Raw genomic sequence first — 15,638 nt, 5'->3', positions numbered from 1 at the left:
CAGGATAGCCCAACGAAACATTCAGCTACATTGTTGTCCACTGAGATGCATCAAAGGTGCCGAGAAGCCCCGCCGGACACGCGCAACACAGATGGCTGGCTACTGAAGGCCTGAGATTATGACTATGAAATAGCGATGACGAGGCTAGACCTGGAAAAGTTTGGCTACTAAAGGAGGGGGTTTTATTGATTGGAAACCTGTATCGCTGACATGTTTCCCAAAGGATGCGAATCCATTTGCTTGTTTCTCGAATCTCAATATACAATGCATAACTGCGTCTTCGACCACATAGTGCAAGCGGTAGTACCGCACTAGAATAAGGAGTCTGAATATGAGTTACATATCTCTAAGTCATTGCTTCATTGCTGATCTCGACACCGTACGGCCCGTATTCAGGGTATACGAGAGCCTCTATGTTTTCGCCATCACGTACGAATAATAACCTTTAACCTAAGTAGGGCGTTAGATTTTGGCTTGATATACATGGCCGGCCTCGAAGTTCCTTCCAAGGAAGCTGTCAAATTCAGACTCAAAGATTGGGTATCTTATTGTCGACAAAAAGATTCAATGGTCGTTCAAAGAGCTCTACGGTTTGGGCATTTTACCTAGAGCAGTAGCATCGTCTAGTCATGGCGGGATAATTATTCGTTCGCGGCAGATCTCTCACCGCAAGCCGATCTTACGGAGATACAAAAGTCAACACGTCATGTTCATTAAGGGGATTTCTGTAATTGGCACCTGAATGCAGCCGCAGTGTTGCTGGAGTACCTGGCTGCCACTAGCTCAGAATATTCATGTCTATGGATCACCCATAGACTTGCTCAATTCAAAGTACATAGGTTGGCATGTTAATCCGTGAACACCCGTGCATGGAAACTTCGCACCAGCATTACACAACTATGACAGCCCTCACAAAATTAGAAAAACCTTTCAAGGTCATTACTTCAAATTCGTCTGCAAGGCCCCGCTTTCCGCTAGGGCCTAACTGCCTTGAATGTTATTGTCATTATCATGATCTCAGTCATCGAATCATTAGTCTTTCTATCGTACAAAACACCATTTCCAATAATAACCTCATCCGAAGACAAATATCGTGCAACATTCATCTCCTCGGAACATTCCGCACAGACTCGGATGAGGGCGAGGGTACAAATTCAGGCTTCAGAATCCATTTTCCACGCCCACCGCGATCCCGCTCAAGCTTGGCTACTTTTTTCAACGCTTCCTGAAACTCAGTTGAGCGCTGCTGATTCGTACAGAAATGGTTGAAATTGTCAACAATCACCTGGCTCCAGACGGGACCACGGCGCTTGAGAAGGAAGTCTCGGATTAGTGGGATAAATTCTTTGCCGCGGGGCATGCGGTCTGGCACGGCGGGAGATGCGTTGTTCTGAGCAGCGGCGGGGTTGAGGTTTGCGAGAAGATTGGCGGAGGAGGGCCCGGCTCGTGCTGGACGTGCGGAGCTACCGCTTTGATTGTCGCGTCCGCCGACGCCGTACTGGCCCGTCCAGGTTGGGAGGCCGATGGGCATGGTGCGAGCGGTCTCTTCGGCTTTGCGGAGCTCTGCGGCTGCTTCGTCGGCGACGCGGCGGGCTGCGCGCTCGATGTCTTTCGCGTCAGCTCGGACTGCGCGTCTGCCGTCCACGATATGGTCGTGTTCGAGGGCAGAATGGACACCGGAACGCGCGAAGATGCCGTGCATGATGCGCTGTTCGGCGTTTTGAGATTCCTTTGCCTCTTCGGAGCTGTTTTTGAATTCTTCTATGTTGGCAACTCCTTGGACGGTGTTGATATCTTCAGCCTTGGGCTGCGGAGATTTGATCAGTTCCGCAGCGCTGCCTTTCATGGTAGCCGACTCCTCCTCTTCTTGGTAGGTCACTTCAGCATTTTGGAAGAGCCTGCTTGTCTCCAGCTCGTTGTCATCCTCCTCTGTCAGAGAGAACAGATCGTAGAGATCACCGAGTTGGAAACCCTCCCGTTGGTGTGGATTCTTGGTGATCTTGTTGGTCAGGAACTGCTTGAAGATCTGGCGGTGATAAATCTTTTCTTCAATTGTACCCTTGGTCATAAGACGGAAAATGGTGACATCGCGTTTCTGGCCAAGACGCCATGCGCGCTCACGGGCTTGCATGTCAGTCGACGGATTCCAATCCGGATCGTAGATGATAACTCGATCAGCCCCTGTTAGATTCACACCGATACCCCCAACTTTGGTGGTAAGCAGGAAGACGTGAATGTCAGGATTGGTGTTGAATTCATCCACCATACTCTGGCGGTCTTTGATCGCGGTATTTCCGTCCATGCGACGAAAGTTGAAGTCACCGAGATTCCGAATAAACTTCTGAATGATATCTAACATCTGACGAGTCTGTGCAAATAGTAAAGTCTTGTGGCCGGTATCTCTCCACACCTCAAGAAGGCCCTTCAAAACGAGCATCTTGCCAGACAGATCACCCTGGCCGTAATCAGCCTCGTGGGATCGAAATGCGTGGTCTACAAGATCTGGATGGTTGCAGATCTTTCGAAGAATATCAATTCCGAAAAGAGAATTCTTTTTGCCTCTGCAAATAGAGCGCATGTCGTCCGAGCCAAGGAACCGCTTGTAGACCGTTCGTTGCCACTTGGTGAGTTTGCAGAATATCACCTGCTCGCTCTTCTTAGGCAGATCAGACGTAACATCGGCCTTGTAGCGCTGAAGGAGGTAAGGACTGATAGCGTCTTTCAAAGTCTCCGCACACTTCGCAGCAGTCTGAACCTGAAGATTTGATGCGGATGCGTATCCACCTTGGCGAATAGGAATTTCGAACTGGTTCTTGAAAGAGACTAGGTTTCCCAGGCGCATCGGGAAGACAAAATCAAAAAGAGACCAAAGATCAACCAAGCTGTTCTGCATAGGGGTTCCGGATAAAATGATGCGGTGATGAGTCCTTAGTTCTTTGCAACTGAACGTGATGCTAGCATCGGGGTTGCGAATCTTGTGACCTTCGTCAAGAATGGCACATCCCCAATCAACACCGACTAGAAGATCTGCGTAAGACTGCAGGCCAGCATATGTAGTCACCAAGACGTGGCCGGCATCAGTGACGCGGTTAATGATTCTCTTGGCAGCTTTCTGGCCGGCTGACATATGGTGAGAAGGGTTGGTACCCATCATCTCAGATGCCAGTCGGCTCTCGCGGTTGCTCTCCTTACTTAGATTGACCATACCGCTACCAGAGCTGTGCAGGATCGAGACGCGGAATGCTGGCCACCAGCGATGGAATTCGTTAACCCATTGCACCATGAGGGTTGCAGGGCATACAACAATTGAGGGCTTGTCGTAAAAATTGCTGTGGTGCAAAGATGCAAGGTAGGAGATGGCCTGAATTGTCTTACCCAGACCCATTTCGTCTCCAATGATACCGCCGACCATCTGTTGGTGTAACTCCCAGAGCCACTGGACGCCTGTACGTTGGTAGTCAAACAGATATCGACTAATATCTCCAGGGATGCGAAGTCCATTTGCTAGCTCCATGTCGGGTTCGGTGGGATGCGGTTTAAGCCATTCATCCTGCTCCTCGTTTTCTTCTTTAATGCCCGCGTTTACGCGTTTGCGCGCGGCGCTGCGTTTTTTGATCCATTTTTGGAGGCGATCCTGGTAGACCTTTTCATTCCCGTCATCCACACCGCTGAGATCTTCGAACTCAGCCTCGGCGTTAGTCTGCTTGCGCTTGCGAGTACTGGTATCGGCCTTGGTATCGAACATGAAGTCGTCATCTTCTGATTTCGCGCTCTCGCCATCAGAGGCGACGAAGCTCGCAGACGAGTCAGCATCAGGCGAACTAGACTTGCGCGTTTTTACGGTCTTGGGGCTTGTGGCAAGCTTCCTCCGCTTAGTGGCACCCGCCGTGACGCTGCTCTCACTACCGTCTTCGAAATCCAGTCCGGGGCGCGCAAGGTTGCGGTGGGACGCAGTGGGCTCGTTCGGCGCCCGCGCACGCTCTTCCTCCAGCTTTTGTTCATCTTCTGCGTCATCCAGGGCATCCTGGAGAGTCGACGGGTCGCCAACCTGAGTTCCGGCATTCGCGAGATCGAAGGGGGTGATCTTTCCCGTCCGAAGGAGGTAGTCACGGCGTGACTCGTTGAGCTGTCGACCGGGGCCCTGGACACCAGTCCCAGCCTCCTGGATCTTGCGCCGATCGTCGATACGCTTTTGGATATCTCGAATGTCATTTTGTACTTCGGTTCGACGCTGCTCCAGCTTGTGCAGCTCATTTTCGAGTTTGTGGCGGGTTGCGGCTCCGACATGCTGAGCCAGACGGTGGCGCGCCGATCGTATCTGGGCATCGAGCTTCCTGAAAAGAAAGCAAAGTCAGGATATCTGCGCTCCGAGATCAGACGAACAAGTCAACGTACTCTTTTTCGTTCAAGGCCTTCTCCAGGCGTTTGATGTCGTTTTCCTCCGCTTTTTCCGCGAGGAGTTGGTCCGCCTATGAGACAGTGAGCGTCAAGAGATATCAAGCTGACGGGAAACTGACCTTGCTGGTGATATCTCTTTCTAGGTCATCTTGATCGCGTACGACTGCATGAAGCTCCTGCAGACGGCTCGCCTCGGTATCGTTGGAAGTCATGGCAGGATGAAAAATGAGTTCGGAGAGTTCGGAGAGTAAAGAAGAAACGAGGGACTTGGGTCAGTAGGTGAGAATCATGTCAAACGAAAATGCAGGTGGACATGGCGACAACCCCAGTCATCGAGCATCTTCGAAGAATCAATTAAGAGTCGCCTCGATAGGCGCCACTTCTCGTTATCGGAGGCAACAGTGGGGCAGAACAATTCACCGCCTTAAAGAGCCGCCCATGATATCACGTGAGAGGGTGAGTCATACAGCCTGAGGTTTCCATCGAAATGGTTTGTGGGATTCACACTAAGGCATGGGATATATGTACGTAGTATTGAGGTAAGTATAATTGCTATGAATTTGAGACTAGACGATCGCACTGTAGGTAGCATTGTCGAGGATTCAGGCATCGATATGATATACAGACTTTGGCTAGTGGGCCAAGGTGGTAAATTGCATTCATAGTGGACATCGTGTACTAGGGCCATCGTCATCATTCTGCTATGTCCTATCAGCTGCTTTGGTTAACCAGATGCACCGTGCGTTTGAGCTAGAACGGGAAAACCCACTACGGCTGTCAAGGCTTTCAGCTGAAGGAATCGAGATCGGGCATTCACGCCGCACCGCCAGTTGGGTATGCAATGACGCGACGATCTCAAACTAGTGCGTCGCCGAGGAGACCAAGTCGTGAGACCACCGAGTCGGGATCACGATCGTGAAAGGGCCCCGGGGATAGGACCCTAACCCACACAGAAGTGAACTAGGGAATAAATGTTAGATAGAATTCCACGCGACGATCCCATCAAAGTCGACGGAGCAACCTGTGCCTCTCCACTTTCCCTCTTCCCCTCTCCACGTTGAAGTTGGGTATACACCATCTGTGATTTGTGTCTTGTTACCCCCCCTTTTCCTTGACGGAAAGAGCTCTTTAACAACTTCTTTTTTATACTCTCGGTTTAAACCTCGTTCCAAAGTTGTGGCCCACGGCGCAACTAGCGACCGCCCTTTGAACTCCAGGTCGGATCCATTGAAATCGATCTCTCAGATGATGCGCTGCTGCTCAATTTCAAATTGATCTTTTACGTTCCCCCTCTATCGCAGAAATCATCATCCCCCTGTGCTTCAGTTGCCTTGAGTGTGGTCGCGCCTGTCGTGTTGTTTCCCCGCTAGGATCCCTCGCACCCCCGATCGCAGTGCATGTGCACTGTGGACGGTGACGGTGACGGTGACAGTGCTCATTTTCATTCTCCCTTGACCGCGAATCTTCTCTCTCACGATGGACTCTGGGTGGCAGCCTTACCAGGATCCCCTGATGGGTGATCCCGCGCAGTACGATACTGGGTTGGCGTCGCATCCCCAGCAACTAGGCTCGAAGTACGGTCAGCCACCGCAGTCACAGCCCCCCGTCGGGTTCCAATATGAGACCTTTCAAACTCCCAGCACCAACTCCAAGCCTTCCTCCGCCGGTCCAAACTCCAAGCCTGTCTCCATGGCCTCATCTCCGACCGCCACGCCACGTAACCGGGATTATGTCACCGATGCGGATGCCACCATGGAGGACGCGGACCCATACAACCGTGCCAAGTACCCCTCGAGGCCGAATCATCACAATCGCGCCTCGTCTCAATTCCTCTCGCAGGCCGAAGAGTCGTCGGCCGCCCGCAGATATTCGCCCATGAGCGTCTTGTCGCCGCCGATGTCATACCCTACGAGCCCCGGAAAGTCCCAGCAGAGCTACGGCTTCCCGCCTACGGTGCCAGGCCAAACGCGACGGTCGCCGGCCAGATCGGCCGACTACGCATCGCCTTCCCACGGGTATCAATCGCCGCCATGTAAGTCGCCTTTCGTAATCAGCTCGCTCTTCCTGTTGCTAATGGCTTTCTCAGCGAATCGAGCCTCTAGACTACCCCCGCTTCAAGCGGGCGACCTCAGCCCAGACCAGTATTACCCACCGTCCGCATCCTCCCACATGGGCTCCTCATTCGGCCCGGGGTCGCGATCTCCACGATCCGGCTCCCTGCCATCACAAGTTCCCGGACGTGGTCCGGTTCCCAAGTTCCAGAAGATCAAATCCGTGCAGGAGCTGCAACCGCGGGTCCACGCCCAGCCTGCGTACCGACGTGCCAACCCAGAGGGTGGTTTCATTAGTGTAAGTGGCCCCTAGACCATCTTCTTCCCAGTTCTCAGACTAAGACGCTGCGCTCCACAGCCCCTTCAGGCCTTGACGACGCACCTCCCTTCGACGTACCGCATCTGCAACCCAAACTTCAACTACGAGTCCTCGAGGAACCCCCGACGCGTGTTAACAAAGCCTAGCAAGGGCGTGAAGAACGATGGTTACGATAACGAAGACAGCGATTACATCTTATACGTCAACGATATTCTGGGTAGCGAGGAAGCTGGTCACAAGTAGGGTTCTCTCCCGTCGATCGAGCCTTGTCTCATCTAATCTGTCAACAGGAACCGTTACCTCATCCTCGATGTCCTAGGCCAAGGTACATTCGGTCAAGTTGTAAAATGCCAGAACCTGAAGACCCAAGAGGTTGTGGCTGTCAAGGTCATCAAGAATAAGACCGCATACTTCAACCAGAGCATGATGGAGGTTTCGGTACTGGATCTGGTAAGTTCTATCTCGACTACCCGTTGTTGTGATCGCAATGCTTACTGTACCGCCCTACAGCTTAACAGCAAGTACGATAAGAACGATGATCACCACCTTCTGCGTCTGAAGGATACATTCATCCACCGGCAGCATCTGTGTCTTGCCTTTGAGCTTCTCAGTGTCAACCTTTACGAGCTTATCAAACAGAATCAGTTCCGCGGATTGAGTACTACTCTCGTCCGTGTCTTCGCGCAGCAATTGTTGAACGCCCTCAGCCTTCTAAACAAGGCTCACCTGATCCATTGCGATCTGAAACCGGAAAACATCCTCTTGAAGAAGTCAGTTAGCTGCCTTGTCTGCTTGCAACCCTCGGTCTCCCTGGACAAAACGCTAACGCTCGAGGACAACAGTCTTGAGAGCCCAATCATCAAAGTCATCGATTTCGGCTCAGCATGCGATGAGCGGCAGACCGTCTACACATATATTCAATCGCGCTTTTACCGATCACCAGAAGTGCTACTTGGTTTGCCGTGAGTTGCCCTTATCCAATCCTTTGTTATTTCTAGGACATGGTCTGACGAGCTAATAGGTACTCTTCCGCAATTGACATGTGGTCACTCGGCTGCATCGTCGTCGAGCTCTTCCTCGGTCTCCCCCTCTTCCCCGGTTCCTCCGAATATAACCAGGTCTGTCGGATTGTTGAGATGCTGGGACTACCCCCAACATGGATGCTGGAGATGGGCAAGCAATCGGGCGAGTTCTTCGAAAAGACATCGGATGAGTATGGGCGAAAGACCTACCGTCTCAAGAGTTTAGAACAATATTCTCGAGAGCATAACACGAAGGAACAGCCGAGCAAGAAGTACTTCTCTGCCTCAACTCTGGAGGAGATCATTCGGAGCTACCCAATGCCGAGAAAGAACATGAAGCAAGCTGAGATGGAACGAGGTTGGTCTTTTCTTATACCATTTCCCGAAACTTTCTAATCAATCTTAACAGAACTCAATAACCGAGTCGCATTTATCGACTTCGTGCGTGGGCTACTTTCCATCAACCCCCTTGAGCGATGGTCTCCTCAGCAGGCGAAGCTTCATCCTTTCATCACTCAGCAAAAGTTCACTGGCCCATTCGTGCCCCCGATGAACCTGAAGTACTCGACGCTTAACAAGACCGTCGCACCCGGCGTTCAGCAGCAGCAGCAGGCCGAGGCTGCTAGTAAGCAGCGCGCGGCACAGGCGGCTCATGCGCAGTCAACGTACAACATGCAGATGAACCAGTACCACGCTCCGGCCCATGCTCAAGCCCCACCAGTGTATAACGGCATGTACCAGCAAGGCGCACCACCACCGCCGCCCCCGTACCCCACACAACCGCCCGGGTATGGCCACCAGATGAATATGGTGCCAGGGCAGATTCCTCCTCAACCTCAGTATGCCCAATCACAGAGCCTCTACGCTCAAGCAACAACAAGGGCAGGCCGTCAGCGTGCTTCTACGATGCATGATGGAGGAGGCATTCCGCCGACAATCCAGCGAGTGGCTAGCCACCTTGACCCCAGCGCGCCCATTCGCCTGCAGCCCAGCCCTGCTTACTACCCGCCCCCTGCTGACGGTTATGCCGATGCATCTGGCCAGCAACATCGTCGCGGCAGTCGAGCTGGTGGAAGTGGAAACGGAACCGGAAATGGAAACCAGCGCAACCGAGACTTTATCCGCACACTTGAGGATGGTGTCCTGAGCGAAGGATACATGAGCCAGAACCAGTGGCACTAAAGGTGATTCAAGGCATCTGGGGTTCGCTCTGCCGGGTGTTTTCTTACGGTGCCTCCGCCTTTAGTTTATTCTCGGTTCCTTTCCCTTGCAGACGAGCGTCGTACGCCTAGCTCGTGCGCCCTTTCCCCTGATCGGCGCTAGTCCCCTTCTACTCTCTAGTTGATGCCTAGAGCCTTACTCGTTGTGCCTAGCACATGCCTTCTCGACCCACCCGGTTCCCGCAGGTGATCCTTGCTAAGTGATGTGCCCTTGGTATGAGTCACTTCGAGCGTGAGTCGTTGATGATCCGCATTGCTTCGGAGGCCATTTGTCTCGCGTCAGAGCTAGCATGGGTCTTGTCACATGGCTTCCCTGTGGAGAGGGCAAAACCCGGTACACGGCCTGACTTTGTATCGAAACACTCCTCGGTCGCTCGTGAAGAGGCGAGCAGTAGACTGAGTGTGGTGAGATCTTTCTGAAAGGCATCCTGGCCACCTTCCCCGTTCCTGTACTTCCTGCTTTTTGTTTACCTCCCCTGCCCCGCGAATGGTTTAACACAGTTACTACTTCGGAAGTAGCGGCTGCAATGATTGTTAGTGTACTCTTTTTTCTCGTCTTTGTGGTCATTTCTTTCGGCATAGCCTGGAGTATGAAAGAACGATATCAACAACGTTGCTTATCTGTGTCTGAGTAGTCAATCCCCTTTGTGCGCGTCGATATTCGATTTGGCTTCGGGGACGTCTTTTTCTTTTCCCCCTCCGTGTTTGAGTACTTGGATACATGTGGGGCTCTTTCGCCCCAAGGTAATTGGGGTATGGCATAACAAGCGTATACGATAAATCAAGAGCATTTCACTGTAAGTCTTCTTTGTAAAATCCATGATGATCAACGAAGTATAAAAAAAGTAGACCAAAGAAATCGCGGCGAGTCACTCCGGTCTGCGCTAGTCCCGATATAGTTTAGTCAGCCCCTCGCTTAAATTTCGTGTGTGGCTCAACCCGCCATTCAACTCCATTCACTTTTTGACAAAGGCCTTCGTGCATCACCATATTCAGCATGGCGTCGCGTTTCTTCTACGGCAGCGACAGCGAGTCCAGCTCCTCCGGCGAGGAGGAGGATGTTTACGACCACTCCGGGGAAGAGGACAGCGAAGCTGAGGATTCTAGCGATGATTCTTCCGACTCTGGTTCCGACTCCGACGACTCCGACGATGGCAAGACCGGCATCAACAAGTTCTTGAGGGATGCTTCCGATAGCGAGGAGAGTGAGGATGAGGAAAAGGTCACGGTCGTCAAGAGTGCCAAGGACAAGCGATTGGAGGGTCTGGAGAACACGATCAAATTGATCGAGAACGCCCAGAAGATCGGTGACTGGTCTGTCATCTCGACTGGTGAGTATTCTCTTTCGCCTATGGAGCCGGCTTTTAAACGCGATGTTGCGATAGCGGTGGGGAGGTTGATATGGCACATGAATTTGGAGGCTGACAATGGGATTTCACAGAGTTCGACAACCTTAACAAAATGATCATCAAGGTCAACCAGTCCGGCCCGACCCCCAAGGTCTACATCAAGGCCGTCGCCGACCTCGAGGACTTCGTCAACGAGACCACCAGCAAGCAGAAGTCCTCCAACAAGAAGATGAACGCTAGCAGCCAGAAGAGTCTCAACGCCGTCAAGCAGCGTATCAAGAAGAGCAACAAGGAATATGCCGCCCAGATTGAGAAGTACCGCGCCGCCAAGGACGACTTCATGGCCAGCGAGGAGGAGGCTGAGAAGCCCGCTCCCACCCCCGCCCCCAAGCCCACCAAAGTCGAGAAAATCGAGAACTTCGCGGCTGCCGCTGCCGCCGGCGACGATGACGGTTTCGCTACTGTTGGCCGTGGTGGCAAGACCCTGCAGTACACCCCTGAGAGCATCCTCAAGCACCTCCGCGTCATTGTCGAGTCTCGAGGAAAGAAAAACACCGACCGTCTGGACCAGATCCGCACCATGGAGAAGCTGCTCGAGGTCGCCAACACCCCTTATCAGCGCATCCGTGTCTACCTGACCCTTATCTCTACCCGCTTCGACCTGACCTCCGCCTCCGCCAACTACATGAGCCCCGAGCAGTGGAAGCACGCCGATCGCGAATTTGGCACTCTCTTGTCTGTTCTGGAGGAGCACCGCAACTTCGTTATCTCCGAGGGCGCTGATGAGTGGGAGGATGATGAGAAGATGCCCACTGTTGCTGATGGCGAGACCTTCTACATTCCCGGTAGCATTGTCTCATACATCGAGCGTCTGGATGACGAGCTCACCCGCTCTTTGCAGCAGATCGATCCCCATACTGCTGAGTATATCGAGCGCCTGAGCGACGAACAGCAGCTGTATAACAACATCGTTCGCACCCAGCTCTATGCTGAGAGCCTGAACGCCGGTGACAAGAACGATGCTCGTCAGGACAGTGTCAACCGCGTTGTCATCCGTCGGTTGGAGCACGTCTACTTCAAGCCTTCCCAGGTTGTCTCCATCCTCGAAGACGCCACATGGAAGGCTCTCCCCGAGCACCTTGACTCCGCCATCACTTCCCGCAAGAACGCTGGCGATGTGGCCGACCTCCTCCAGACCCTCACCAACTACCTGTTCCAGCACAGCGACGGTATCATTCGTGCCCGCTCCATGCTGTGCCAGATCTACTTCCTTGCCCTGCACGACCAATACTACCGCTCTCGTGACCTGATGCTCATGTCGCACTTGTCCGAGAACATCTCCAACTTCGACGTCAGCACCCAGATCCTCTTCAACCGCACCCTTGTCCAGATCGGTCTGTGTGCCTTCCGCGCCGGTCTCATCTACGAGGCCCAGACTACCCTCGGTGAGATCTGCGGCAGCGGCCGCCAAAAGGAGCTGCTTGCCCAAGGTATCATCCTCCAGCGCTACTCCACCGTCTCCCCCGAGCAGGAGCGTCTGGAGCGCCAGCGCCAGCTGCCCTTCCACATGCACATCAACCTCGAGTTGCTTGAGTGCATCTACCTGACCTCCAGCATGTTCCTCGAGGTTCCCCTCATGGCCCAGACCTCTTCCGCCCCTGAGATGCGCCGCCGTATGATCTCCAAGACCTTCCGCCGGATGCTCGACTACAACGAGCGCCAGGTGTTCACTGGACCCCCGGAGAACACCCGCGACGGAGTGATCATGTCTGCCAAGTTCCTCGCCGCTGGAGACTGGAAGAAGGCCGCCGACATGTTGGCCTCTATCAAGATCTGGGATCTGATGCCGCAACCCGAGAAGATTAAGGAGATGCTCTCTGCCCAGACCCAGGAGGAGGGCCTGCGCACCTACCTCTTCACCTACGCCCCCTTCTACGACAGCCTCTCCATCTCCTCCCTGGCTGACATGTTTGAGCTCCCCATTAAGAAGATCGCCGCTATCATTAGCCGCATGATCTCCCACGAGGAGCTTGGCGCCGCCCTTGACCAGGTCAACGACGCCATCGTCTTCCGCAAGGGCGTCGAGCTCTCCCGCCTGCAGTCCCAGATCGTCACCTTGGCCGACAAGTCCATGTCTCTTCTCGAGTCCAACGAGAAGACCCTGGAGCAACGCACTCAGGGTATGGCCAACGCCTTCCAGCGCGAGTCTGGCCCTGGTGCCCGCGGTGGCCGTGGTGGTGGCCGGGGAGGTGCCCGTGGTGGTGGTCGAGGAGGTGGCCGTGGTGGTGCCCGTGTCCCTGGCGGTCAGCAGTTCGGTGGTGGTGCATTGGGCGGTGCGATCAAGGCTTAAAGGGTTCGTTTTTGATCTGATATAATGGCATGCCTTCTTCTCTTTTCCTTGCCCTTTTTTACTATGGTTTTGTTTTTTCTCATGCCATTTCCGATCGCGAAGGAAATCCCTCGTGTCAGTCGATGACTCAAAATGAATGAATATAAATGGTTAGAAGATATCTATCTTCCCAGTAAATTCGTAACTTTAATTATCTACGTAGTTCAGGTATTAATAACTCCAGATATTTCAGTTTTCATTCCTATGGGTTGCGATCAATCTTTGCAAATGTAAAGACTTATGGAACTCGAGGACGGAAGAAATTATTATCCAGATTTCCGTATATTAATGTTTCAGTAAGGGAGATGACCGTCGATTAGTCTGTCATTCCTCTCCCAGTGTGCAGGGCTCCAGCATAGCGGTATATAAGTACAGTCGAGCATTTGCTATTTACATTCAACACATCGTCCATATTGGAAAGACCTTAACCCCTGCAGGAGCTCTAAACCGCAACATAACAAATGAATCAAGATGCCCCGTCCACCGCACAGGGTTCCCCGTGTAAAGGCCCAATATCAGTAGCGGAATCAAATAGATGCCGATAAGGATAGAGACGAGTACAATTCCCAGCAACGAGATGGATGGAATCTCCAAATCCTTCCCGAGGTTCTGGTACACATCCTAGCTCCCGAGAAGACACTGAGCAGCTGTGCATTGCATAGATACGCCGCTGCTGTGAAAACAGACGGGAATCGGTCGGCGTTGTTGGTAAACCACTGCAGCCGTGCGGAGATACTCGAGCCGGCAGGGCTCCATTCCTCATCGCCCAAGATGTCGAAGGAGATGCACAGATCATAGAATGGGCCTTCTGACTTGTCAAGAATGAGATTTGACAGAGGCGGGTTGGCGATCCAGATATCTGAGGAGTCCATCGTTACAGCACCGGTAGCTTTGCTTTCTGCCTCCATGGCGGCATAGGCTGCTGGGAAGGTGTCAATGAATGAGTCGGGGCCGAAAGTCGCAAAATTTGTCATTAAGAGCGGGCCTTTATATTTTGTGCTGAGGGGGGACAACGAGCCGGCTGTCAATGTTGTTGTATTTGTTGTGGTAGAGCGGCGGGCGTTCTTGAACGTCTGCCATGAATCGTCGCAGACATTCTCAGGGTCAGATTCGAGGAGGGGCCCGCGGTGTTTTTATTCATGTAGTTAGGGAGCTCAAAATAGCCGGATGTAGTACTCGCGGTGGTTTGTAGAGAAATTGTGTGGCGTATGAGTTTTCGGAGTAGCTGAATGCGGCAATGTTCGAGCCAGTCAAGTTAAGGTAGAGAATTTCGGTGAAGTCTTGCCGGTTGCGCGCCATTTAACAGCGAGATTTTGTGCTGCTTGCTGGCATGTAGGCGATGAGGCCATAGTAGCTGGAATCGCCCTCGTCATCCAATGCATATGTAGATTGATAGTCGAGTTAGAAAGTGCCAGGTTCAGTCCTACAGTTGGTTGGGAACTGTCCTGCGACGATGGTTTCGTATGAAACTGTAGAATTCACGTGTGGTGCGAATTGACGCAGCAGTCCTGTATTAGATCCATTAAGTAGCTGGAAATAGAAAGAGGAAAACCCATTGAGTGTTATAAATTGCACCCCACTGTCATTACCCCATACGTTAGGGTGGTAGGTATGGCTATCTGCCTGGCTGAGGGCACTGCGGGCTTGAAGCACATCAAGGCCGGCTTGGGGGTCAGGAGTACTAATCTACTGCCTATCATTGGTGCTGAAATCACTGATTACTGCTCGGTTGCTAGGCTCGGTTGGAATCTTGATCAATTGCGTGGTGAGGAAGAGCGACTGTGCAGGGTAGGTGATAGCACCAAAGATGTAAACGATAATCGCGACAAACAGCAATGCGCTACCATATCGCTTCCACATCCCCGGACTAATGACAAGTACAAGGAGAGTCATCCCATCTTCGATCGGCCAAAGTAATGACCTGGCGTAATTGAAAGACTGTATCATTCTGGTTCTGTGTAAAGATAACTGCGGCACTGGCACACACAGCGGTAATCAAGGGAAGTATGGCAACTTCAACGATGGACTATGCGCGCCGAGCGATAAAATTTCGCAGACCGCGCAAATTTGGGCTTTAACCTGTCGTCATGGTAGATCGCGTCTTTAAATTCTTAGCCCCATGACTTTCCCTTTATCGGGAAGCAAAGAACCACCGTGATGACCCATGCATACATAGCCATGGTTATGTATGTTGTTGTAATGAGAGTCATCCACGCGGAGCGATGAAGCAGGGCGCTGTGTCCCCTGCTTAAGATTTCACCTGTCGAGTGCACCTGGCTATAGGGTAGAAGTTCCTCATCATACGTCGCCGTCGCGTCTGATGTTGAGAAATTTGAGACGCGTCCGGAATTTTCCGGTGTTCTATCTTCTTTCGAGTGATTGTTGCTTTACGAAAGCCTCTGGAGAAGTACCGAATCTCCCGCTTCCTCCATTTTTCTAAGCTTGTCGTCCCTTGTGAAAGGTGTGAGATTCGCAAAAGAAAGGCTCCTGGGCTCGTGGCGGCCATGATAGTTTCTGCATCTAAGCGTGCTATGCCGATTGTGGCTGAAAGCTTAACGCACTTTTCCAACCGGGCGCCCTGAGCCCCCGAAGCCATTTGGGGTCCTCCACTAGCTTCTTGCTGAGGCGCAGCTAATAGACCTTTCGTTTGGCTCAGTCTAGCAGGGAAATTCAATACGTTGCCAATTTCCTAGGTCCTTTGATTTAGAACGGTAAACCGATCATTTGCTCCTAATTTCCGGGTGCTCTTAGAAATGGGACATCTCGGGGCTAAGTACTTGATATGGTGATTAGGGCCATATATGTCGTTGCTGAAGGACTTCATCCAAAGACATCTCGCAAACCTTGGGAAGGTCCTAATGGGGCTCAAGTTTCATTGCTTTCACTCGCT

General features: G+C 52.4%; 4 protein-coding genes across 4 annotated transcripts; 2 read left to right on the top strand and 2 right to left on the bottom strand.

The window, feature by feature from the left end:
* Positions 1–1,102: 1,102 nt before the first annotated feature.
* N7443_005776 (DNA-dependent ATPase RAD26) lies at positions 1,103–4,610 on the bottom strand (the record flags this gene model as incomplete). Its single annotated transcript, XM_056885832.1, has 3 exons — positions 1,103–4,334; positions 4,396–4,469; positions 4,518–4,610. 3 exons carry the CDS (start codon positions 4,608–4,610, stop codon positions 1,103–1,105), a joined length of 3,399 nt encoding a protein of 1,132 aa, XP_056741280.1.
* A 1,264-nt stretch (positions 4,611–5,874) lies between these two features.
* On the top strand, positions 5,875–8,972 carry N7443_005775 (putative protein kinase Yak1; the record flags this gene model as incomplete). Its single annotated transcript, XM_056885831.1, has 7 exons — positions 5,875–6,430; positions 6,485–6,747; positions 6,808–7,007; positions 7,059–7,218; positions 7,279–7,730; positions 7,790–8,148; positions 8,200–8,972. 7 exons carry the CDS (start codon positions 5,875–5,877, stop codon positions 8,970–8,972), a joined length of 2,763 nt encoding a protein of 920 aa, XP_056741279.1.
* Positions 8,973–10,007: 1,035 nt separating this feature from the next.
* nip1 (translation initiation factor eIF3 core subunit c) lies at positions 10,008–12,709 on the top strand (the record flags this gene model as incomplete). Its single annotated transcript, XM_056885830.1, has 2 exons — positions 10,008–10,341; positions 10,452–12,709. 2 exons carry the CDS (start codon positions 10,008–10,010, stop codon positions 12,707–12,709), a joined length of 2,592 nt encoding a protein of 863 aa, XP_056741278.1.
* A 435-nt stretch (positions 12,710–13,144) lies between these two features.
* Positions 13,145–14,047, bottom strand: N7443_005773 (uncharacterized protein; the record flags this gene model as incomplete). The annotated part of the gene is given in 3 exon segments (XM_056885829.1): positions 13,145–13,369; positions 13,387–13,845; positions 13,925–14,047. 3 exon segments carry the CDS (start codon positions 14,045–14,047, stop codon positions 13,145–13,147), a joined length of 807 nt encoding a protein of 268 aa, XP_056741277.1.
* Between the last annotated feature and the right edge of the window lie 1,591 nt (positions 14,048–15,638).

The sequence above is a fragment of the Penicillium atrosanguineum genome (genome assembly GCF_028827265.1).
Source record: "Penicillium atrosanguineum strain IBT 20685 chromosome Unknown utg000004l_segment0_segment0, whole genome shotgun sequence".
Classification (NCBI taxonomy): Eukaryota; Fungi; Ascomycota; class Eurotiomycetes; order Eurotiales; family Aspergillaceae; genus Penicillium; species Penicillium atrosanguineum.
This window is presented reverse-complemented; position numbering and strand designations above follow the sequence as displayed.